This window comes from Micropterus dolomieu, linkage group LG11 (genome assembly GCF_021292245.1).
Source record: "Micropterus dolomieu isolate WLL.071019.BEF.003 ecotype Adirondacks linkage group LG11, ASM2129224v1, whole genome shotgun sequence".
In the NCBI taxonomy this organism is placed as follows: domain Eukaryota; kingdom Metazoa; phylum Chordata; class Actinopteri; order Centrarchiformes; family Centrarchidae; genus Micropterus; species Micropterus dolomieu.
In genome coordinates this window covers 21,893,717-21,920,645 of record NC_060160.1, presented here as the reverse complement: position 1 = coordinate 21,920,645, position 26,929 = coordinate 21,893,717, and the positions used below count along the sequence as shown (strand labels likewise).

The following is a 26,929-nucleotide window of genomic DNA, read 5'->3' as shown; positions in this document are numbered from 1 at the left end:
CTGATATGCAATAAAAAAGTGAAACATCATATCATATATAACAACATATTTTGGGCTATTAGAAAACAAATCTTCTGTACTCTTCAACCATGATGACCGAATACTGTTGGATGCAATGTGACTACCTCAGCTGTACTGTGGCAGACTGTTGTTGGGGAACTAAATCTAATTAATATAAATTTTTTTCCTGTCTGCTGTCTGGGATGGTAACCCAGAGCAACAGTCTGTCTGTATTGTGTTGTGGTCTGGTAAATGATGCTGAATCGCTTCCTGGCACATTCAACACCTATAAACTCCTGACCAAAAAAAAAAATGTGTTTGTATACTTAGGAAAGATGGAAACATATGGTTATCAGAATGGGATTATATGCTTTTATAGAGCTGTGTATAGTAACTGCAGGACAAAAGTGGTGTAATCATTTAGCTATCACAAGTTTTCATGTGGTCCTGTAATGGTATGTATGCAATTTAGTTGGTTTAACATTTGACCCGCAACAGAGAAAGAGTGTGGCTTAAATGTTTTTCCAGACAGGATGTATTTTTCTGATCATTTGTATTGCTCTAAATTAAAAAAACTTCATGCTGTAAACTATTTTCAGCACGATTGTGAAATAAAGTTTCAACTAAAACATTTCAACAACTGTGACTAAATCCAGAAGCAAGCCATAGATTTTCAGCTATGGGCGGGCCCCAATGGGGAGGCAAGGGCAACTACTGCAGGTGAATGGTAGAGTACTTACTGCAGGTTGCATAACATATTGTTGATGAGGCATCCATGACGTACTCTGGACCTGAGGAGAAACACATAAAATGTAAAACGATAGTGACAATATAAATTTTCTTCTATCTTAGTCAGATCCAACTACTATCCCACATAAAGCAATAAATGCTGTTCAAATATTCACAATATGTTCAAATACTCCTGAGTCTGGAGGTTTTAAAATGATTGCATTGGTTTTAATGCACCAAAATGGCTGAACTTTACACAGATTAAGTCATGCCAAAGAATTACTAAAATAATTTGAAAGTCTGGAGGCAGCAAATCTGCCCCCTGCCTTCTCATTATTGCCAACAGTGTGACTTGTGCATAGAGCCCATAAATTAGGTTCCTTCTCTGTAATCATATTAATGCCATGCCCAGTGCTGTTGCAAGAAGGGTGAAACATTGGGAAAAATTTAAGGGAGAGACAGCTTATTATTTAAAAGTAAAAAGGGAAAAGAAAAGGAATTTGGACACTGTAGACAGAACTTCTCTTTTTTGTTGGCCAGAATTTAGAGGTATGCCAAGCTATTACCAGAGAGAAACATATACAGACATGCATATTTACAAATGTGGATGGGAAAGTTAAAGAGATGATGAAACAGTGACAGGGACAATGATCAAGAGACTGGGGAAATGGAGGAACAAACAGAGCTTTTAGATGTGCTGGAAAGAGGAATTAGACAGCTTGTAGCAGACAAACACACAGGCTGGCCACTGATCCTGGTAAAATGATTAGATTAAACAAAGACAAACACAGAATAATCTGCTATAAGAGCAATCAATCCTCTGAGCCAACCCAAACGCGTGATTTGGATCCACACCTAAACAAGCTTGATATTATATAACATGAAGCCAAGTCTGTTTGTTTATACATGGCAGTATTTGTTCTCCCCAGCTGAATGGGACAGCAGCAAAAAAGCTCATCTTTAATCACTTATTTTCAGCATTTTCTATATACTCCATGACCATCATGTGATTTATTTGATGATTTATTTGGTGAGAGAAGAGTTGTAGTCTTGAGACTTCAACTCTAGTCAGACCGTTTATACTGTGTGACTTTGGGCTGTTCCAGACAAAAGCTGACAGTCGTGAAAGAAATGTGGTGAAATCTCTGGTTGTCAATCAAAAAACAGTGATTCAGATGATAAAGAGCCCACTCATGGCCAATTTAGCTTTGGTGACCAAAGAGACCAAAATTTAGGACCAAAGGCACAATGTGACTACTGCTATGACCCATGTTTGCAAACCAACCAATCAGAATACAACATGAAATAATGCAGAACGAACTAGAGAGCTAGTGTAATGCTAAATAAATATTTACCAGTGAAATCAGTATTCCATACAGTTATTTTCCATGGTCACGACTGGCTTCACAATATCCCCCTCCTCTTGTTTGGAGGTTGCACAGAAGTGGCAGTACCTTGACCAAAGCTTGTTTATTGTTTTGCTGCATTTTCAGAATATAAGAGTGGCCCCGTCTCCTCTGATAAATTCTGCCAGGCAGAGTCCCGGAAGGATTGGAGAGTAGAGTTACAGAACTCTGGGAATTCAGATTTGCTAAAAATCTGCAGACCCCATCTCCTGCACATGCTCTCAGTCATTATGTTTGATGCCATGGCACTCATAACTCATAACGAAAGGCAAAAAGGCATGATGGGGCGGCACGGTGGTTCAGTGGGTAGCACTGTCGCCTCACAGAAAAAAGGTTGTTTCTGTGTGGAGTTTGCATGTTCTCCCCGTGTCTGCGTGGGTTCTCTCCGGGTGTTCCAGCTTCTTCCCACCCTCCAAAGACATGTGGACTAGGTTAATTGGTGACTCTGAATTGTCCTTAGGTGTAAGTGTGAGTGGTTGTTTCTCTATGTGTGGCCCTGTGATGGGCCCCTGCGACCCTGTACGCAGGGGCAGTAGTGTACTAGCCTCTCATCCCAAATGTTAGACGTTGTGGCAGCTGCCTCTAAAGCCTGGGGTGCTCTGCCCTGGGCCACAAAGTGTTGGACTTGATGTGGGCTTGTCTTGACTGACATGGATTTTCTCCAAATGACCTAAAAACAGCCCTGCTAGAGTGGCTTTGCTTATTCTACATTACAACAGTTAGACAATTGCCATTATTCTATAGCTACAGTATGCTCTGTGTGAGTTAATGTCCATGACCCAAGAAGCTTGCTACCTTTGGCTGAACTTCACAGCTTGTGCTACCATTTAAAACCTTGTGTCAGCCAATAAGCCAAAAAGATGGTCAGTCGTTCAGCCGAACTGTCAGCCAGTTGGTCATCCATCCAACCACTCACATATAAAGCCAAACAGCCGGCCAGTTAGCTGGTTAGTGAACCCACCAGCCACACATCCAATCAGCCAGCAACATTTTCAGTCAGCCAGTGAGGCAGTCTGTAGAGCCAGTGATGTAAACCAGGCCACGGCTGGCTGGCAGCACTAGCTGAGATCTTGGTAGTGATCTGGCCTGGACTGGCTCCTGTCATGTGGATCATCAAAGCTCTTTTTCCAGGAAACAAAGCCAATCATCGTTCAAGCTCACCGGAGCAAGGCTTAAAAGAACACCAGAACACTGCTGTTGGCATGGGTCATTTGCAGATTTGATAAATCAATGCCATCAAACTAGTAGCTCAAGAAATATCCACTTAACATAAACATAAAAGAAGGAATGGCATATACAGTTATTTCTATGCACCTTGAGATTTTCATAACAAAGGCGACACTTTCAATCATAAAAGGAAGTGATTTCCTTTTGTCTGGCATATATGGCTGCCTGGCTTGTCTTCTCTTTTTCTCTTTCCTCTTTGTCTTTGTACTTGAACAGAAGATGAAGGACTCACCTTCCTGCCGTGACTGGCTGAAGGGCAATATTACAGGAAGCGGTGGCAGAGCTGCCCGATATTGAAACTGTGAGGATTAATATTCCTCAAAAGCCTGGCCATTGTTTTTGATAAATCAATTTGGGAAGCCTTCCGAGAGCGGATTAGAGACGCGCCCTGGCCCACTTTTCTCCCTCCTCCTCTTTCCCCTACCCTTCCACCGCAGGTACTGGACCAGAGTTTTAATCAAGCGTGCCTCAAAGACGGACACAGCAACCTTCAACAACCCCCCCCCCCCCCCCCACACACACACACCACAGACCCCACCCGAGCCATCACCACCACCACCACCCGTGCTATCCTTCCTCTTCTCCCTAGTTGTCTTTCTCTCCATCTGTTCCTTCTATTTTCTCATCTATCCTTCATCTCCTTTCTCTTACGAACTATCCTTGTCTGTCTGTCTCTGCATACCAAACAGAGCCGATGTTAAACGATAGTGTCTGAGCAAGAAGGCACAGTGGCAGTGCCTCTTGATGTTCAGATTCGGCAAAGGGTGCTGCGTGAAATGTGCAGTGACGGTAAACGTTTAACGCTCTTGACATCTCACACAGCCAATTTTCACGTTACTGTTCTGTAATGTTTCATTACTCCACAGATCATAGCAGTGAGGAATGTGGAATTCACTTTGGAAGAGGAAGCGATTGTATCGAAGTTAGTTAAAAAAGCCTTTATTGCATTAGCCGCTAAGGGAGCACAAAAAAGGTCAGGAAGCGGGGAGGGAGGAAAGTGTTTGTTTTTCCTAGACACTTTCATTCTTGATGGGTGCTTTTATTTTTTTCTACCCTGTCAGCTTTATTTTTTTGTTGCTTGTTTTCTGACGCCTGTTGTGTTTGCCGCCTACGAAACAGATGTCATCGAGCACAGCTGGAGCGGCGAAGAAACGCTGAGAGAAGAAGAGAGAACCTCACGCTGTTTTGCAGCCCGCCCCCTCTCTTCCATCCCCTTACACAAAGCAAACCCTCCTATTACACATACACAGACAGCAATCTACCCATAATTCAGTGCATTAAGGCCCACCTGATATGTGGAAACTGGGGAAGCAGCGATGAAGGGCGTGATGGAGGTCTGTGCAATCATGCGGTTGGTGGCGATGCTGTAAGGCGAAGAGTAGAACCTGAGAAGGGACATAGAGGGAGGGAGAGAAAGAGTGGTGAAGAAAGTGGAAATGTGAGTGGTGGTAGGTAGAGAGAAGAGAAAGAGGAGAAGACACAGTTACTTTGTCAAATTCATATAAGTATATAGGACATATATAAATGTGGAATTCTGTTACTTTAATACAAAAATGGTGTTGACTGACAAATCTTTGTCTATACAAAAGGTCACTCTGTCTATTTAAGGGAGAAAACCACTCTTGCAAAGTAGAATACACACACAGACACACAAACACACTGTGGATTTATCTGATAGCTTGTGCAGAGCAAACACTTGGCCATATATTGTATTTCGACCTCCACATAAAAATTTCATGAAGTGTCTTATAGTGTTCTCAATTGAAAAGTTGGGTTTTATCACATCAAATTGAGCTTTGTCATCATCTAAAGTAGGAGGTTGTCTGTATTTTGTGGATCCTAAGGCTACACTGTACTGGCTGGCTGGCTTAAGAAGCACGCTTGTAGGCTGAGCTAGGAGAAAACTCAATGCATTTCCAAAAGCTAAGGTATGACATGAGCTGGGGAGAAGGGAGGTGGTTGGCTACACTACTTTATCTCATTGCTGAAGGTTTATAGTAACTGAATGTCGCTGTGATCGCCTGGGAGGCTACGTGGGATGTCGAATAGTAGTCACTTGAGCTGAAGATCATATTACTGGCCGAGGATATTAGATAAGTTACGTATGTACAAGATTTGATGACCCCGCATTCGATTTCAAGATACAGTATCAGTTCTTCATGTTGTGTATTACATTAGATTTTAATCCTAATGTTTTGTTTGGACCCCAGACCTACTCTAACATACTTATACATACATAAAATTATTTTACAGAATCAGCTTGATACGTCATGACTTGTCCTGATTTTAAAAGAATTGCTTATATAATTTTGAACTGATGACAAGTTTCAGAAGTACGCTACAGAAAATGCAATTACCTCTGTTTGGGATCTCAGAGACCCTGTAACTGTAAAACATGATTAAATACAATGGATTTTTTAATGTTTACAGTCCCTTTTAAAAAGGTCTACAAATGCCAAGTCTCAAATAAATGTATATGTCTTTATATGTCTATATTTCTTATTTATGTTTTACAATAGTTTACTCATAAGAGGCCAAACAGGGAGTTAGACCTCTCTGGGATCTAACTGACCCAAACATGAGTAACGTCACTATGTTGGATAACATATAGTGGATTTCTTATGACTATTTGGCAAAACAATGAATATATATATATTTGTTAATGCCAAGCCCATATAGCTTATAGAGCGTGGCACATTTCCTTAGTCGGTGTAACGCTTTAGGGTCATTTCCAAATTTTGTCACCTACATCAAATGTGCAAGCTCAGTTTGCGGCAAAGCGAAGCAAATGTTCGCCTTGCGTCACATGTGTGAATATGATGGCTGGATTATTTGCATGACCCTCGAATATTAGCCCTTGATCTGGCTTACTACAGCAGTCTGAATTCATGCTTTGTCAGGTCTGTCCACAAGAAGAGTTCAGATCAATCAGGGCTATGCTATACTAACGTGGACATTCTTGTGCTGCACTGGCTGACATGCCTCTTAAATGTCTTTAGGAGGGCTGGGACTGCCTGCGGAGTGGCAGAAAGAGGTGGTGGCACTGCCTTGGAAGACTTATAGAGGCTGCAATCGAATGTTGAACCTCAGATCTAGGAGGAGCAATGCTGATGCAGGTGACATGGTTCTGTTGGCTTCAGACCGTGACCTTCAGCATGCACTGTGGTGGTTTACAGTCGAATGTGAAGTGGTTGGGATGAGAGTCAGCATCTCAAAATCTGGTGCCATTGTTCTTTCCTGTAATCTGGAAAATGGTGGATTCATTAAATAGGACTTGCTTTTACAATCCATTATGATTCAGCACTAGCAGCATGGAGTCAGTCCTGGATATGACCACCAGGTGAAGCTACCATTGCAACACATCATCAGTTGTGGACCTTAACGTCATTGGGTGTTTCTGCCTTTTATCACAAGACACCCTCTGTTGAGGCAGGTCCACCAAAGGATGATCACCCCTGGGTGTGTGTCTTATGCTTGGCTTGTGGTCATTTGGGAGCCCAGGTTGAGTCTTCCTCTTCAGCCATAGCCAGTGAATGATCCTTTCTGCTGTGTTGGCCAAGGCTTTGATTGCTGTCCTCTGGTTCTGTCTTCTGACTCCTACCTCTCTCAGCAGCCTTACAGTGGAAAGAGCAACGAAGCCTCTACACCCCACTTCCACTGGACATACTTCCACGTTCCATCTCTCTCTGCAGCTTCTCCAGCATAACACAGCTTTTTGCGCTCTGAGGCCTCTTCCACAGCATCCTTCCAGGGCACAGGCAGTTTGATGAAGAAGGCTTGTGGACAGGATTTTGACCAGATCTGGTTGCAGGTTGGTAGTTACGATCTCGGGTGGAACTATGAGTCACTGGCCTCAGTCAGCATGTATTTCCCATACAGTGGGATTTTGTTAACAGACAAACAGTTGGGAATGAATTGCTGAGTGCAGGAGTTCAAGTGTCTTGGGTTCAAGATTGAGGGTAAAATGGAGAGTGAAGCCAACAGGTGGATTGGTGCAGTGACAGCAGTAATGTGGACATTGTACTGGACCATTGTGGGGATAAGAGAGCTGGGCCGGAAGGCAAAGCTTTCAACTTACCAGATGGTAATGGTCATGAGGTTTCGGGAGTGACCAAAAGAAAGAGATTGTGGATGCAAGCAGCCAAAAGTTTCCTTTTTAGGGTGGCCAGGCTCACTCTTACATACTGGGTAAGAAGCACAGACATCCAGAGGGAGATTGCAGTAGAGCTCCTGCTCTCCTTTTTGTAGGTTTCTTAGGGTATATCCAACTGGTAGGAGACCCTGGGGTAGATCCAGAACACGCTGGAGAGATTATATACTGAATACTTGGGATTCCCCAGGAGGAACAGAAACATGTTCCTGAGGAGAGGGATGTCTGGACTACCTTGCTTAGCCTGCTGCCACCACGACCCGGCCTCAGATAAACGGCAGATAATGGATGGATGGATAATCCAATCTGAACTTGAATTCTGATTTATCAGTGAGCACAGTCTGACAAATGTTAAGTGGCATTTCTGTTTTCAGATTAACTGCATTTTCATTTTCAACTTTGTACTAACATATGAATTATACTAACTATATACTACATTCTTTGCTAGTGGATTCACTTTATTTTTTTGATTTTCTACATTAGATTTACACTTGAATAAAGTTGACTACTTTTACATTCTTTTGTGACTTGATTCACCCTATTTCCCTTTTTTTCTGGAATATGATCACAAATGTATTAAGAGTGAACCCTTCCTTTCCCAGCAGGTCTGTTTCTTAACACACACATCTGTGGGATTATAATTTGGCAAATTTGCAGCAAAGTAGGCTTTTACATGGCAGGCTGTGTGTAATGAGTGATACTATTCATCCAGTTTTTTGGTTGAGACTGACTCAGAGTCACAGGGGGATAAGTGGTTTAGGAAGCGGGGAATGAGGAGCTTCCTGTGAATGAGGCCAGAGGGAGATAGAGGGGAACCTCAGCCCTCTCCTTCCTGTCTTAGTACTGTGGGGAAAAATAAAACACGTTGCTGGGTCATTTATTTCCACAGCACCATTAAGTCATGACATAAAGACACAGACACTCACACGAAGTCCAGAACACATGTAAACACACACACACGATCTAACTGAGCTACCCGCTGCCATTTCTCACCTGACCCAACCAATGAAAACCGATATCTGAAGTCTATATAGATTTCCTTAATCAAACAGTAACAAAGTGCAGACACTACATTAATCTTTATGTATGGCAGTGTTATTGATTGGGGTCCTATGAGCCAAGAGGTGAGTGTATTAGATGGTGCCAAGGATGGATTGACCGTCAAGCACTTACCCATTCTGCATTGCAGCAGGATCATATGTTAACGCCATGCCAGTCTGAAAGAGAAAAAACAATAAACACGCAGGATTAAACACAAATGACGAGAGTCGGATCAGAAAAAAATACTACATTGCATTAAACTGCAATAAGGAAAATGTGACCATTGAAAAGACATTACACATAAAGTGTGTGAAACAACTTTTTCGTAATCTTTTTTTGGTCTGTAATTTTTTGTCTTATTTGGATACCACATTACATTGTGAGAAATATGCTTATTCGCTTTTTGCAGAGAATGTATGTTTTATATATGTTTTATTGTACAGATTTAAAAAATGAGATATAACGTGTTTATCAGTGAGCCATTAGTGAGCTGGTACGCAGCTTTAAAAAAAACAAAACAAGACATGCTTGTTTTCAGTCTTTATGCTAAGCTAGAATAACCGCCTGCTGGCTGTACTTTAATATTTAGCATGCAGACATGAGATTGGTATCAATCTTTTTATCTATGAACATCTCTGCAATAAAGCAAATAAGTGTATCATCCAAAATGTGTAACTACTCCTTTGAGTCTTAATGGTGGAAAATGAAATCCTGCATACTATCAGTTATTTAATACAGTCACAACATTTCAGCTGTCAGATAATATATCTTCTAAATGGTACAGTACAGTACAGTACAGTATATTGGACCATATTGTTTCACAGTCTACTGGTGGTGCTGGTGTGTTCTGTATGTCTCTGGGAAATCTGTCAATATGTTCTTGCATCAATGTCACCAAGATAATTCGCTGTACCTTTATTGTACTTGGGAAATAATGTAATTTAAACCCTGATTCTTTTTGTTCAAAATAAATTAAATCAAAATCAACTCATTTCAAATTGGAAAAACTGACAAGTGGCAAAGCCAATGTGGAAAAAAGCTTGGTCAATAGGACAAAATGAATTGGTATTGAGGGCACCTATTTTTCTATTTCAATCACGTACGATCATGTTTTTATGAATGAGAGGAAATGAAGAAATGCCCTTTGGAGAGAAAAGGAGAGAGCGGAAAACGGAGTTCTTTGTCTGCTGAAGGTGTGTGCAAGAGTGTCTAGATCGATGTGTGTGTATGTATGTGTGTGTGTAGGTAGGTGTGTGAGGCCCTCTTAGAGTCCAGGAGAGAAACCTGTGCGCTACAATCCGTCATCTGCATTCCTGAAGGTTCTCTCCCGGAGGAGAGCTAATCCGATTTCTTTTAACGGGAGGCTGCTGAGGACGGCAGATTTCATCAGCATACACACACTCCCTTTTCTTGCCCTTCCTCTCTCTCACTTTGCTCTCTCTCTCTCTCTCCCTCTCCTTTCTTTCTCAATCATCTTGTGTTTTGTCCCTTTCTCTCCTTACCTTTCTCTCTGCATCCCTCACCCCTCATCTCTTAATCTTTTTGTACTTTTTTGCCCTTGTTCCTCTAGAGGGCTTCCTACACTGAGCTATACTGTTAAGGGAATAAAGGCTTTGTGGGGGGGGGTCAGTGTGCCTAGACCAAATGGATAAGACCTCGCTGATACTAGGGAAGTGTGGACGTCTGAGTAAGTGGAGTGGTGGTAGGCCTTTGTTTTCAATTTGCATTTGCACATCTAGTTAAAAGGCTTTCAGAGACATTTTATGTTAAGCTGTAAAGGTCGGACTTGCATCCACCCCAGATCTTCTACTTTACTTGCATATTTTCACCTTTAGTGTTTATCAATGTGCAAAGGTCTTGGTGTTTTAATATTTTATACACTCTCCTTACACTAAATTTGACATAAAGGAAGTCTCACTGCATGTTTGTGTGCGCGAGTGTGTGTTCACATGTGCACTAATAGCAGTGGCAGCCATGGCCAGCTGTCTGGTGAGGCTGATAACTCCCCGAAGTGCTGCCCTTGGTTCCATGTGCTGATGAATTCCACAGCAGAGAAGCTCCTGACTGGGAACCCTGCATGACCAGTGACTGATTGTTGATGCAGTTAGCTTTTGGCACTTCCGCAACAAGGGGTAAGGAAAAGACAGAGACAGTTTGTATATGTTTTTGTCTGAGCTTGATCCAAGACTGAAAAAAACAACAACAAAGCTTTATACTGTACATACCTTGTAAACAAAGCTTGCCCTGAGAAAATCTGCCACAGACAGACCTGGCTTTCACAGAAAGAGCATATTCATTTTGCATGCTAAATTAGCAGCACTCACCATGCAGTAGATATGATGATTTCACAGAACATTTCTTCCCTATGATTATGAATTTAAATTTTACATAAACATCCCAAAAAATTTAAACACCTCCTACTCTAGGTATGGGAAACTGCTAAAATGTTGCATAATGACAGCTGACAAACTTACAAAAAAGCAGTGGCGAATGACTCAGTTGCTGCTTCTGGTTGGAAATCATTAATTTAGCAAGTTGTGCATAATTATCTTGCAATATCTGTACTCTTGGGTGTACAAAATGCATTTTGGCTTATGGCTTTGGTTAATGCATTTTAAATGCAAATGTAAATATATTGTGTGTGTGTAAGCATCCATGTGTTTAACACACAAATCCTAAAAAGTGGTTGTTGAGGACAGCCTATATTAGGCAGCTGTAAGGACACCTGTGCTGTACTGTTCTTATACAGGAAATCTGACCCGAGCCATCGTCTCTGTGTCCTCTCTCTCTCTCACACACACACACACACCTTGTATTTTTGCCTTCCATACACAGACTCTCTCTCTATTTTTTCTCCCCGCATCGTGGCCACACGCGCATAAACACACACACACACACGGACATCTGTCAGGCTTTCACACAGAGTGGAAAGCCGGATGTTTTTTTCATCTACACTCATTCCCCTAGAGTAGGTGCTTGAGAAGTGTGACTTTGAAAGTTTTTGTGTGTAGGAGTGTGTGTTGGTGAAAGTGAAGAGATAGAGAGAGAGAGAGAGAGAGAGAGAGAGAGAGAGAGAGAGAGAAGAATGAGCACCCATGGCGCTTGTGTCTGTGTGCTGCGAAAAAAAAAAATGCAGTGACTAATATGTTTGTCAGCATGAGACAGCGAGAGACAGCACTTTCTAGACTCCCACTTTGGGTAGTTTACAAGAAAATCTGTCATATATTTCTCAATCCTTACCACCAGCCACCCTGCAGCACTCAACCCCTTGTAACTCCTGACTGATCATGCAATGTGTTCCTTCTCTCTTTCTTTCCCTTAGTCTCAGTGAGTCACTCTCTCTCTCTCTCTCCCCATATGTTGCTGTGGGATCTAGGAAGACTTCAAACAAGGGGAAGAAGAGACAGAGAGACGAAGTGGGGGGGAGAGACGGTGAGAAGGAGAGAGCGCTTAAAGACAGAAAAGAAAAGAGTGATAGAAAGAGATACAAGCCGAGTGAGACATACTGTAGAGGTAGAGAGAGGGAGAAGGTAGAGAGATCCGGAGAAAGAGAAGAGAGAGAGACATGGACGGTGTGGGCTGTTTCTCCACTTCATCTGCCTGCCACAGGGAGCGAGGTGAGGAATGGCCTCAGCTCTGATAAACAGACTAACATGTGATACCTATCTCCCATCTCCCACCGCGCTACCTGTATAGTTGAACAATGACCATAAGGATGCACACACACATGAATGGCATACTATACTTATAAGGGCCTTTCTGTTGACCCTATAGGGCTAAATGCATGCAGAATTCATTGCAAGTTGAATGCTACCGGACCAGCCAGAGGTGGAGGTAGTCTGACTTGCATTGCAATCGTGTCTCAGTCGGGTGTGGATGTAAGGTGTAAGAAAAAATATGTTGAAAGGTCACATAACTCTGCTTCTTCTTGCTCTACTGTATGATCAGATGTCATTATCCAGATAACGCATCAGATTGTATGTTAATACCAGGTGTAAATGAGGTCTAATAATCCTTTAACCCTAACATTAACATTTCATAGATGTGCAAAGCACATTGTATGTATTTTGTTTGTAAAAAATGTCCTCAGTCTGAAGGTCTAAATTTCAGATTGTCTCCCTCAAGGATAGCAAAAGAAAAGCACATAAAGACATACAACGCATTTAGTAAAATAAATGAACACACACTCAAGCACATCCAGTGTTCAGCTACAGATTTACACATTCGCACACACTGCCTTGAACCCAGGCTATTAAACCTTGACCTCTCAGTGGGGGCAATGAAGAGAGAGATGGAGAGGAGGAGTTTCTCTCTTACAATGACAACAAAAATTTGTAAGTGAAAACACAAGGACGCACACACAGCCTCCGAGTTTAAGGGTGTGTTCAGACTGAAAGCAAAGCAAATTGTCGCCTATATCTGCATTTATTTGCCCCAAACAGCCAGCACTGTACCAATGCTGAATACACAGTAAGTGTGCGTCTCATGATGGCCATGATGATAAAAGCCAAAATCATATAGAGAAAGTGGCTAAATATGTGTGAGACCAACCCTGTCTGCTTAAACTTTTATTTTGATCAACATAAAGAGGAAATGTTTAAATTAATTGTACAGAAACTGCAAACTGCTCATTGCCACAGCAAAATGTTCATACTGAACATTCCTGAAATATTTTATGCCTTCACCATTCTGGCAACTAAGTGTTTTAACTAAGCGATGAAGAATGTTACAGTTATATTTAGGCAACTCAAACAAGATGCATCTGCTTTTTAAATATTAAATCATAACCACAAACTCTCCCTAGACTTTACCAAGTGTCTTAGTTGTCTTAATCCACCAACATGTAGAACACAGGACAAAAACCCAGGTCTTAGGTCCTTAAGCCCTGTGCTTTGACATTATATAGACATCACATTGATAGGAAAATTGTTGCCCAAATGTTATCCTTTTTGGAAATGCAGGACTTTTTCTTTATAGCTATTACAACCTTCAAGATGAAGCACACACACACACACACACACACAGTCATCTCACTTTACCTCAAGTCAAGTGAGCTGACCTCTGTCTATGTGTGGGCCTGTGAGGGGATGTAGCAATGTGATTTAGGTTAAACATGCTTCACTGACTTATAGATGTTAGGGCTTCTGAACACGTGATGGACAGACAGACGCACGCACACACACACATGCACGCACAGACGCACGCACACACGCAGACTCAGCTAGTGCAATACTCCTCCAATCCTTTTCCAACACACACAGACAGTTTTCTGTGTTTTCTGAAGGACAAACATTTCAACCCTCCTGGTTTCCCCTACCTTGCCGTTTCAGCACAACTGTCATCCTCATTGAATATGTGTGTGTGTGTGTGCATTCACTCTATACTATATAGTCCAGTCTGAAACACTTCTCTACATGTCTCCTTTATGTGTCCTTCCCAGTATGGCTGGTTGGTAGCCTGTGAAGACTTTAACCTTGTCTCCACATGTTGCTGATGAATATGTTACCATAGCACTGTATCCAATTTATGGTTTCCCAGCATGCTGATGTATGGCAGGAATATACGTGTTCAATGAGGCATTTGGCTTGAGATGCAATTTACATGACAGCCCCTATACATCCGGGGGCAGTTTGATCGATATCTGGGATATTTTTCTTTTTTTTTAACCGTTTCTTACCTTAGACTAAATACAAATGACAGACAACGGTTTACATAAAGCCAGATGTTGTAGCCAACTTCTCAAGGAACCCTGTTACCTGGGTGGGGCCTGCCATTAGAAAAACCATTACCTCAGAGTTAAACGCCCTGTTTAGAACGTCATCATGTTGGAATGGAAAGAGTTTCACAGAGTTGACTGACATTTTTTGGCCATACCTGGATCTTCTAGTTATTAATAATAATTGTTGTATTTAAGGAAATTAAATACAAATGTGAATTACGTATATTGCATATTGCTGTTGTTATTCACTGAATTTGTGACCGTCAGCATTATCTGTAATCTTATCTCACATACGATACAAAATCTATTAATCTAAAGGGGATGAGATCTATACTACAACACTGGTTTGTTCTGCACTCTACCAGCATGCTATGAAAGACCTTCTGAGGACTACTTCTGCATTGGTGTAACATCTTACCTCGCCTTCTCTGTGCCACGGCCTCCCGTTCTGAGGGTACTTGCTCTGACTCTGACGTTTCTTCTGCCCTCCGTCGGCAAATTTGCACAGCAAAGGCTCCGTGGGAGCTGCAGAGAGAGGGAGAGGACAAAATCATGTTAGAAGGAAGACATACTGTGACCCCTCAGAAACAGCAGAGCCCTTTTGAACTGTGTCGCTTTTCTCTTCTTCTACCATCGTACCTCTGTCTCTCCCTCCTCCCTCCCTCCGTTCCTCCTCTCTGCCCTCCTACGGAGCTCCTAGACAAATTCCCAGACCGAAAATGTTGGCAGGCCCTCCCTATCCCGGCCCAGGCTGGCAGCCCATGAAAGAGCATTGCAGTGTATTGTTGAAATAATAATCACAGTAATCGCTCTTGTAAATACCTCTGAGATGGTAATGCAGGACCGCTCTGTCAGCCAAAGCTTATTTCTAGAAGGCGTTCCTGTTCCTGACGCGTTATCCCTCCATGTTTTAGTCAAACAGCCATCCTCTCTTATTTGAAATTTTTATGCCTTTTTCCACTCTCCAACCACGAGTGCAAGCGTCTCGCTGGGCTGTGCTGCTTGAGTAGAGGCTGTCATAGATAATAATGCTGCTGATCTCGAAGTGAACACTGGGGGCACTCTTACCATTTTTATCATCAACCAGCAGAGAAACATGACATGAAATAGCTGTTATTAAACCAATTAAAAAAGCCCTCTGTACTGCGGCCTCATCTAATCTGTCTCTGTTTCAACAACCCTTTGTATGCATAATTGCAGCAAAGGTTGATGAAAGTGTTGAGATGACCTACATCCCTATAAAGATAACTTCTCAAAGGGCACTTTCTCACACTTGAGCTGCAGGTGAGAACCAAAACAGATAAATATGGATTGAGGTAGAGGACTCTCAGGATGAGATACTGTAGAGGGAGCGAGAGAAATTAAATCTGAAGAAAGACAGGTTCCGTGAAAAATGAGAGTGAAAGAAAAAAAGCAGAGAAAGGAAATAGGTCTTAGTGAGCTTCTCTCGTGAGAAACGGGTGGCTCACTTGGCTGGGGATCTGGGGGACAGTGTCCGTCCCCTTTTCAGTCTGCGTCAGTGAGATCGGAATCTCTTTGGAAGCAGACTGTGGAGATGAGAGATGGGAATCGAGCCAGTTGGATAAACTAAAAGAAACATGGGAGTACAGAGAAGGGAAGAAACAAGACACACAAAAAAATGGGGAGAGTGTGAAACAGGTGGGTGAACGGGGGAGAAACAAGGGGGGGGAAACAGGGGTAGAGTGAGAATCTACACCAAGATCAAAGACTTATTCACTGGGAAGGTTGAACAGTTCAGCAACAGTACAGTACACACTGAACCAACAAGGTTGTCCAAACGTGAACCACTGCTGCCCTGCACCTGGTGGCTTAGAGGAGACCTGCCGACTCTCCTGTCATCGCATTCACATTACAGGCCTGGCAGCGCCTGACACAGCCGCTCTGTGACGACGCAGGCCAATGACGGGACTGTCTGCAGGAGGTGAGCAACGGGACCTTTCATCATGCCGTGCCAGATATAACACCCACCTAGAGAATTGTTGACGCTCGAATCTCCGCTCCCAGATGTTAGAGGCGCTTGGGCCTTGATAATAATGCAGCGCCACAAGACGGGAGAGAAAGATAATGGTGTTGGGATTGACACGGTGGTGACAGCAATAAAACAACCCAAAGTCAAGTGAAGTTTCCAATGATTTGGGCGTTGATGAGCTAACATTATGATGTGTCTATTCATTTTTATTGTCTGACATGTCTGTGCTGTAAATGCTGGCACATTTTGAGAATTACTTTGCAGTTACAGTAGGTGTCTGAGATGTAAATGAGCAGAGGGCTGTGGCACTAACATAAATGGTGTGTGTGTGCATTTATACTGCTCAAGGGCTACTATAGGGCCAAACACACTTCTCTAGTAAGCGTTTGAGTGTGTTTATGTGGCTTTAGGGTCTACTATGGGACCGAACTTTTCAGAGTCAGCCCAGGAGAATGTTGCTGGGAAGGGAGAGTGAGAGAGACGCTGCAGAATAAAAACAACAAAAGCTCTTCCAAACCTCTCCTCTGGCACTCTGGGAGATAATTAGCTATCGGAGAGATTTGGAGAATCTGACACAGAGAGCGCTGACGTTACCCCTGTGACTACATCCCCAGTTCCCACAGAGAACTAGCCAATTTGTTTAAGACTCCAGCCCAAGATCAACAGCCTCACACCACCCCACCCACCCTGTGATCACACTCACCCCTGTGTAGCCCTGACACATACACACACTAACACACACACCCTCCTCCTGCCCTTACAGTCTCTCTGCTACAACCCTTGAAAACACACAGAAATACCCACAGAAAGACACACACATACACACTACAAACTACTGCCAGCCAAAAAACCTTACTTAGACCTCTCACCACACACAATCATCATGGGTACAGCCCAGAATAAACTAGGCCACTGGCTGAACATGCTAACTTGCTGATGTTGTTTCTTTAGGTCACAGGCTCAAAGTACAACACATTTCACCCTGGCTACAGCTCCAGTAAATGTGTTGTAGGGGGCCGCTTGAAAAAAAAAACTCCAGTTATGAACCAATTTGCTGCCCTTTAATGAGCCTAAATCATGGGAAAAAGATATAAAGTGCTTTTGGTCAGAGGTCAACAACTACCGCTAACAAGGTGCTCCATGGGAACGCCTAATTGTTTTTTATGTGGGTTGCCGTAGGAACTGGTAAACACGTTAATGAGGGGTGACTGCAGACATAGCACATGCATGTGTGCCTCCGAGTGTGCACACTAAGACCAACCACACTCATGCACACACATATACACAACTGCAAGAGGGGAAGTGCAAGATAGTTAAGTGAGAGTAAGATGTCTGTGCTGCTAGCCTCATCTGATCATAGCCTCGGCTCAGTCATACTCCAGACTGTGTATTTGGCTCTGAGGAGATAGTCATGGCTTTCTACTCATCAATAAACACATCACCACCCAGTAAAATGAACCAATAAGTGCATGCACATGTACTTCTGTATGAGACGGTGCAATTACAATAGCCATTTAAATTGAAGCTTAGTGCTGCGTGCATAAGTAATTATTGCTGTTACTGATGTTTCCTAGGGGCCGTCATCTGGGGGAAATCAGCCCTTTGTCTGCGGAAAAACAGCCAGCGCAGCGAGAACATCAAATCTCACCATTGCTTTTCTTTCTGATATCTGTAGACAAAGAAAGCTTGCGTGCTCCGGATGGTCTCGCAAGGCCAGCTGAATAACATCTTGATCCATGAATGCAAATCAGCACATGTATTATAATACATCAATGTCAGCACGTCATACGTTCCTTCGATGCTCAGAATTTGACTGTACATCTGTTTGGCCTGAATGGTGAAATCAATGCAGGAATGCCCCCGAGCTGCAGAAAGGCTGGGTAAAAGATTTTGCTTGGTGAAACAGCCAGCTTTACACCATCTAGACAGTTACAAAAGAGGCCTCTCACGAGGGCTTAGAGTCAAACTGGGCTGGCCTTACACTGCTCTTGGTGTGTGCGAAGCCCTAAAGAGGGTCAACAGAAGGAACTGTTCAGCCACTTGTACCAAAATATGTCACTCTGAAATGCTTCAGTGAAAGGAAGCTTTCCACTTCTCAATAATAACTTTGGATGAAGGTTCCTACAGGTCCTTGGCTTAAAGTTCTATGAGCTAAGCATCTCTGAAAAGTCATCTGGATAGCTTGCTGTGTATTACTACAAGGACATGTTTGGCGAGAATAGGGAAAAGGAAGAAAGAGGACAGTATTTTATTGGAATTCTGCTGTACTCTGACGCTGCTCGAGGGATGTCTAATTGGATCAACAACTGTCTGATTCCCATCAGCCAGCTTGACCTGTCTGCCCAGACTGAGAAGGCTGTGTCTTATGGGAAAGAGAGAGAAAAAGAGTGGGAGGGAGGGGGAGAGTGAGAGAGAGAGAGTGCAGGATAATAGACAGAAATAGTTAATGATGGAGAAAAACAGATGAGTAGTTATATAGATAGATAGAGATAGATAGATAGATATGAGACTTGGACCAAAACTACAGCATACATATCGCCATTTTCAGAGTAAACCGGACAAGCTCAGAATGGCCGCCAACCAGGAAGACAGGCGGCAGCAGCTTCCCTACAGGGAGGGCTTTGATGGATCCCAGTCGATAGCTCTCTCAACTGCCACGCTGGCCTCGCATCCTTCAGCGTGGAAATGAAGACAGTCTGCCAGTCGTTTTGCTGACAGGGACAGCACACATGGCTCAATGACACGGCCTGATAAATGGAGCGGGCGCTGAGCAGCGAGCACGGCAGAGAGCAAGACAAAGGGGAAAGGGAGAGGGAGATAGATAGAAGGACAGATACAGTGTCATAGAGAGACAAAAAGACATGGGGCGACAGAGGCAGAAAGAGACAGAGAGGAGAGAGAGATTCTGCGATGGTGGAAGTGACAGGCGCCGTCCAGTTTTCCCCGCTTCCGATCCATACTATACAGATGAGTGAGTGAGATTAGCAAAGGGAGAAGGATGTCAACAACGCCTTGCTTCTCAAGATACATCCGCTGCACATGCTCTATGGCTATTGATCAGCCCTTGCTCAGACTTTCCCATAGAGGGCTCCTGCAGCCGGCACAGGCCTGAGATGATATTATGGATTACGGGAAAGGAAGTGGAGGGAAGAGCCCTGAATGTGGGTGGTAGAAGCCTGATCGATGAGCTATTGCGCACTTAACAAGAGTAATGTTATGTAGAGAGGCTTTGACATGCTAATCCATCTCTCACTCTCTCTGTCCATCTCCCTCGATCGCAGCTCTCTCTGTCGTGGTTATCTGCCTTATCTGCCTACATCTCTCCCCATTTCTTTCTTTCTTTCTTTCTTTCTTTCTATCTATCTATCCATCCATCCATCCATCCGCAACTGAGCAGACAGTGATCCCAGACCAGATTCAGACAAATAGAGCTGATGTCTGGCACAAGGTCAGTATAAAATGCAGTAGACAACTACAACTGACTGAGACCACCTTATGGGGATGGGAATAAGCAATGTGTGCATGTTTTTGTGTCTAAGAGGTAGTCCGTGAAATATGCAGAAATTGATGTGAAATGATGCAACAGAAAATGTGAAGAAGATTCTGCATAAAAGCAGAGCTGGAATAATTTTAGCAGATTAAAACATGGGTGAATATGACTGCGCCTTCGAGTCCTGACTCTGAATTAATCTTCTCTTACAGTAAATGTGTAAATTGCAGTGCCAAACAGGCGGTGGAATTCCAGCTGCTAGCCAACTCCTTTGAGACAAGCTCTGTGGTACCAGCTAAACGAGAACTTCATTTTGGCTTAATCAGCTAATTCTACTTGCCATTCCCCACGCTAGGGTTGCCATGGTGAGTAAACTAAAAACAACAGAGCAGATACAGAGGTGCGCGAGTGAGTAGAAGTTAGTGTATGTGTGTTTGCCAACTCTAATGAACGACTCACAATCCTCCATCCATGTATTAAAAAAAACATTTATACAAGCAGACAGCCCTTACCGCATTCATTCCAAGTGGCATAGCCGAGTGTCGCTAGTTCCTGTAGTCAGCTGCAATTTTAAAGTGGCGGTGACAGATGTTTCTAATGCTAAACCCACACATGCTGCTCCACACTGCCAACATCTTTGTTGCTGCAGTACGTCTTAGTATCAGTGGCCTCTTTACACAGCTGGCCAGGGTGGCAATTACAAGCGGCCACATTGTGGTTGCTTCAAAATTGTAAGAGTATAGTATAAGACTGAAAACACTATTTGTAGAGTGGATTCAAAATATGATCCCAGCTAAGAAAAGACTACAATGTGCAACAGGCGAGGGGAGTCAATACGTGACAAAACTACTGTACAAGCGGTGAGCTAAGTGGACTGGTTTGGAGACAGGAGATCTTAGTAACTTCTTCATCACTGAACTGATGAAACACAATTGCAATGACACAATTGTCAAGATCAAACATGTTAAGCTGTCTTTGACTTAGAGTAACACTTATACTATGAGGAGGCTGAGAATATAAACAGTACTATACATCACATACATAAGACAAAACATATTTTTGAAGATAAGCTGGTAATGTAGACAAATAAAGTTTATGCTACATTGTTGAATAGTCATATTTATCATGTTTTATAGTTTGTAAAAAGAAACAAAAGAAACTGCTACTGATCTGACTGGACTGGAGAGATCAGAACATGCTTTTTCAAAAGAGGACCATTACAAAGCTCTTGACAAATTAAATGTATGTTACTGCAAACTAAGAAAAAAAATCTTATATATTATAGGTTGAAGTATTAAAAAATTCTTCACATTGACGAAATGGTGTCTGTCATGCAACATTAGACCAACAGCAAACAAAAAAGGCTTTTTTTGCTGATGCTGCCATTTAATTATCAATACAGAAGTAACAGAAATGTATTGCATATGCATATCGAGTAATGTTACAATAACCAATTCTACAACCTCAAACTTTAAAAGTGACCTCGATCAGACAGTGAGCAGAAATACTAAGAAGACTGTTTTCAGGGAATTAATAACAAGTAAGCCTTCATTGGCTCTCTTTGGCCTTGTGGCATAATACTGGTCCTTGCCTGTGGAGCTCTCTTTTCATGGCAAACAGTTTTGGCTGTGGCAGACGGACTTAAGAGCAGCTGTTGCTGTACTTTGCCGGTGGGGGTTGACCTAAGCTGCCACTGTCTGTGTCACTGCCTGTGTGGGCAGACAGTGAAGCTAGCTCTGTCCCTGTTAGCAGAGTATTATAACACTGCCAACGCCTCCAGTGACCCGTGAAACCTCCCATCTATACAGATGAATCATACAGATGGGCGCTTTGTAATTCAACTGAACTGCCTATCCGCTAAACCTACAGCTAATATTTCTCAGTATATATGACAATGTATCAGAATAAATCAGTTTTGAGCTCTGTAAGTACACCTTAGAAGATGCAATGCAGTCCATGTTCTATAAGCGTGGTTTTAGTATATTTTGAAGGCTCCATTATTTAAACCAAGCATTCAGACTTGAATACATATTTTAGCCTCTTACTCAGCTTTACATAGCTTCCACATAATGTTACAGCAAAATCTTTTAGGTTTATTTATCAAGAAGAGATTTTGCTGAGCATGCACAGTGTTTTCCAGCACCGCACTGCTTGACATTCATGGAGTTACACACCTTCACACTCGCATTACAAACAGCCCTCTATTGTTGGACAGAAACTCCAAGGAAAAATTGGATGTTCGGTATCTTGCTAAATGGTACCTTGCCATAGAATTTTCCAGATGGTCCAGGGTTATCTAACCTTTAGGCTACCATTGGCTACAAATTGATAATGACATTTGAACAGAGGCGGAAAAAATGCTTCAAGCTGCAAATACAAGAAAGCCACATCAGTTGGAGTAGCAAAGATGAGGCATACAAAAGGCTGTGTGTTTGTTAAATAGGTTTTCTCTGTAGGGGCTTCCAGTAACAATGGTATGGACAGGAAAGAAAATGAAATTACAGCACAATAAATGAATTATCAATAAAGAGCCCTCAATACTGTATCTGAGGGGGATCAATACGCCACAGCCGGGGTTGCAATGTGGGCTGAGGGCTGAGGGGCCTGCCAGATCAATAATGTCACTGGGGGTGATTGACGATCAATGCCGCCAGTAATGTTGATTTATGATCAATGAAAGCAGGGCACCTGACTAATAAGGGGAGAAGGGGCGGAGGGAGGTATGGGGGATTCCATAGCGTTCCCTTTACTGTAACTGATTGGGGATCAGTGAAGACTGGCACGGCGGCTGATTAGGGGTCAGGCAACTCTGTGGCAAAAGGAAAGCTGCTATGTGTGAGAGGATTTGGTTGGCTGCATGGAGACCAGCCTGTCTGAGCCAAGCAAAGCTGCAGACACTGTAATTAAAGCTGTGCTGAAAGGAGCTTTCCACTGGTTGATAGAAGCTGCAGGTGCAGCTCTCTTTGCTCTTTCACTTTCAAAAGAGCAGCCATGCACACACACACACACACACACACACACACACACTCAAAGACACATTCTGCGCTATTTTTTTGATATCTTCCCTTATAAAAGTCTCATCTATTACTCTCATCAACATCCGTCTCTTTTACCTTGTTTTCTCACAGTCTAGCTGTTTTAAGACACTACCATTCCTTTTTGGTTTCCTGCTACTAACCCAAATGATATAAAGTGTACATAATGTTTTAAAGTGTTACTGTCAACAGATTGCACATTTGTCACATTTGTGCTACATTTACACCTTATAACCTTTCTGCCTGTCAAATTAGATAGGAAGCTGGAGCAGAGTAGGAGAGATTTATAATCTTACACCTATGTGAGACAGCGTAAACTCCTGCTCAGTCAACACTTAAAAGTACGTATATTTCGAGCTATGTTTTGGTGAGACTACCTTCATCAGATGTTTGTACAATATTAGACTTAATCCTAGTAGTCTTCTGGTACTCTCATAAACACTGGGTAGGCACAGTCTGGTTAATTTAAGATTAGCTATGTAGCCAGCTTCAGACATAAAAAGCTAAAGTTAGGTACAAACTTAGATTGCTAACCCACTCATCTGCGCTTTGTCTGACAGACCCCTGTAGTTCTGAACTTCAAACACTAAGATAAGACATTCCCAAGGCTCATAATTCATTCATTTCTTAGGTATTCTCTTTGTTCTCGAGCAGCCTTGACACTAATTTTCCTTTGTCTTTCCAAAAATGTTGCTGACAACAAAGTGGCATCTTTTTTGTGCAAGCTGAATATATCAACTCTTTTCCAAAGAAATTGCAACATTTCCTGGCTTATCTCGTCATGGTAATAAAGTGAATAAAAAAAATACAAAGCAGACAATCTTTTGCAATCTATCTGCACAGCATTATTACGTGTCCGCAAGTCATAAGTGTACTGCTTCTGGTATGTATCAGCATTTTGTTGTATTATTCATTTGGTCCAAATTAAATGATTGGTTGGCCTGGCTCCCTGTGTACCTACGTACCTGCGCGCACTCCGCCCGTGCACTAAAATTGCACATAGCAATGTGTTCCGGGGGAGTGACTTTGGAGGGGGGCCTCTTGCTAGTTCTCCAACGTTGCCTAACCTAACTTTAAGTATAAACTGCTCAAAAGGGTGCAAATTGTTAAAGTAGGGATGACAAAATAATAATCTGAATGAAAATTAAAGGTTTAAATCCTTGAAAAAAAAAAATCAGACCCCACCTCCTTCTTGTGTCAGTTTCCCTCTCAGTCCTCCCAAAGTTTCAAAGACAAAAAAGATAACGGCAGTTTTATAGAACATTCCTCTCTTTGGAAAAAAAAAACACACTAAGTCAACTCTTAAGCATTATTCATACTAGCTTCAGTAGCTATCTAGCCATCTCTTTGAGAGAGTGATATCAGAGCGAGAACCTGCGCAGAACAACTTTTAGTAAGTCCTTGCCTAAACCTCTCAGAAGTGATGAAAAGTCTTTGTTTTTCTCAGCTGGCATTAATGAGCCCCAATCAATGTGGGAGAGGCGTGTTTTTTCTCTGCATGTCCTGACCCTTGGGGAAACACAGGAAGGTAATGTGGGAGGGGAGAGATATTGACGAACAACATCGATATCACTAGGGTTCACGATCACCAGCGTAGTGAGGGTAACTCCTTCTGACTTGAAGCTTAGGCTGGCTATCAGGGATCATCAGTAAAGTATGAAAGGCAGAAGTACAATGTAAGTGGGCCTGAGTGTCAGTATGCAGCGTAAATTAGTAGATAGGTACAAAAACAAACTGATAATCATCAGCACTTCTCCTTGAAAAGAACCCACCTGTCCCACACACACATACACACACACCCACACACTAGTGCTTTCACTTAAACAATGTCAGGAATGTGAGGCAGCACAGTACTGCTGCAGAGGCAAGCACATCACCACACCGGCTCTCATCTGTCACCAACGGCAACCAGCCCGCCAGTCGCCATGATGTGCAGCCTAATTGGGGGAGCTGATGAGGGCTGATGAGGCCGGTACTTATTGAATTCCCCGGCCTGTTATTTAGATAATGCTGGAGAGGAGCGGCCTCTGTCATCTTTCCCATTCTCATCCATTCACTGTCCCAGCAGGGGGCTGGTGGCTAATCCACTCTTGTTTGTAATGGCTGTGTGAACTGAGGGGATTTAGACACGCTCTCCCCTCGATAGCACACGTCTAACACTCCCCACTGTTGATTTTACCCCATAATGGGCCAATTTGATGAGTTAATCATATCCCAATACACATCTCAACCTCCTTTTGCAGGTATTACCCTTATTTTCGGGGAAGTATTGTTGAATAATTAGACTTTGAAGTGATTTTCCTTGTGACTGTACAGTGTTCACTGGTTAACAATGTATGTTTGAGTGAAAGAAAGAGAGAAAGGGTGTCAGACAAAATGTGATTGAGAGAAAGAAAACACTGGAAAGATGTGGAATTTGCAGAACTGATTTTTTAATTCTGTGGTAAAGTCACAGAGGGGTGCCAAGGGTGCTGCTCAATATGGGACAGCACATCAAAACGCATTAGAAATGACGAAAACTCTTGTGATTAATGCCTCTGCTACACAGAACTGAAAAGGATCTGAATTTCAAACGTATGGTTTCTATGGAAAAATTCAACATCTGGGCGGTCATTCATCAGTACCAGCTGTAGTGTGGCGAGGCTCTAACAACACAAATTTACTGAGATGAGGACAGCCAGAATACCAACAAAGGAATAAATATCTGATGGTTATCCTCATGAGCTGATATAAAAAAGTAGTCACATTTCAGTAAAAAAACGGACTTAAATTTTGACTACATAAAGTGCATAGTATGTGAGATCTCTGACTCTGAAACACTGCAAGTGCTTATTGTATTTTTTTTCTTTGGAAGTGGGGAAGCTAATTCTGACATTTTAACACATCCAATAGCGCCAGCTACAACCCTGTAACTAAAAAAGATTCCTGATCCCGAAAAAAACCCCAAACACACACAACATTGAATTACTGTTCCATGGAATATCCAGTGACATCTAGAAAAATAAAAAGCCATTTTTATAAGGGTCAGTTGTTGTGGCCTTATAGATTAGGGGGCAATACTGACAGGGGGGCCATTAAGGTAGCAACATTTAAAAGCTTACATGGAGAAGGTACAACGTGGAGTTCACCATGGGCACAGTGAATCAATATCAGCTCGACTTGGAAATCTGCTGTATAATCCTTGATCTCCAAGGCCATTTGCTTTGCAGCTTGAAATTGGATACACTCTGACTGCATCCACACACACACACACACACACACACACACACACACACACACACTCCCGCTGTGGCTAGGCCGCTGCTCACTCCACGAATAAGACATCCTGAAAAATTGATCTGGATGCATCTGTGGCAAGATTACGTCTAGGGCTGAAAGAGAGATATGACTAGCTCAAGGTAATTCATAAATATGTGTGTCTATGTGTAAGAGGATCAGGACAGGGTCTGGTGAATGGGAAAACCTAGTGATAGTATTATCATAACCACATCACTACTATCTGGTAGACTGCTGTGGCAAACAGGCCATTAAGTCAACATATCTATAAATGCTGGGAGCTGGTACACATTGAAAAACACTATCATACTTCTTTCTAAATGGCACATACTGCAGATACTGTATGATTAACAAGGATGCAAAGAAAATAAGTCATCTTTGTTTATTTCACCTGTAACTAACAATGTCCTTTGTAGTATAAAACCATTTATTTGTTGAATGACTTGTGTAGAATGAAATATAATAGAGTAGAACCTTTTTGTTCAACTAAATCTGGAAATTATTGCTAATTTAATTATAAATTAAATGATCACTTGGCATAACCCTAACATTTTAGAGATGTGTTTTAATGGTAGAAACACCCAAATGTACTTAACCCATTTCATTATGGCCATGTTTGCTTAGTGTTTGTCTTCCAGAATTAATTTTCTATTAATTCATTCAGCCTTTATTTGAGCAGGGTGATTGAATGATTGTAGTTCACTCTCTTTTGCATGGGCGTCCCTGTTTATAATATAAGCAGAAGGCAAAAATCCAACATTCAGCTTAAATTAGCAATAGTAAACAAACAACAAAACTGCAAATAAAAGATAAGGGTAAAATAGTGAAGGCGTGAAAAATGGCACCAAACCTTAAATAAAATGTGA

The 26,929-nt window shown here is 42.3% G+C and overlaps 1 protein-coding gene across 1 annotated transcript in view; it reads right to left on the bottom strand.

Annotated features, from left to right (window-relative positions):
* The window catches only part of LOC123979431 (RNA-binding motif, single-stranded-interacting protein 3-like), a 101,484-nt gene that overhangs the window by 1,928 nt on the left and 72,627 nt on the right, over positions 1–26,929 (bottom strand). Inside the window, exons 6-9 of the mRNA XM_046063345.1 lie at positions 14,691–14,797; positions 8,686–8,729; positions 4,651–4,747; positions 741–791 (exon numbers count right to left, since the gene is read on the bottom strand). Coding sequence (XP_045919301.1) covers positions 741–791; positions 4,651–4,747; positions 8,686–8,729; positions 14,691–14,797 — 299 coding nt within the window. The remainder of the gene's footprint in view (positions 1–740; positions 792–4,650; positions 4,748–8,685; positions 8,730–14,690; positions 14,798–26,929) is intronic.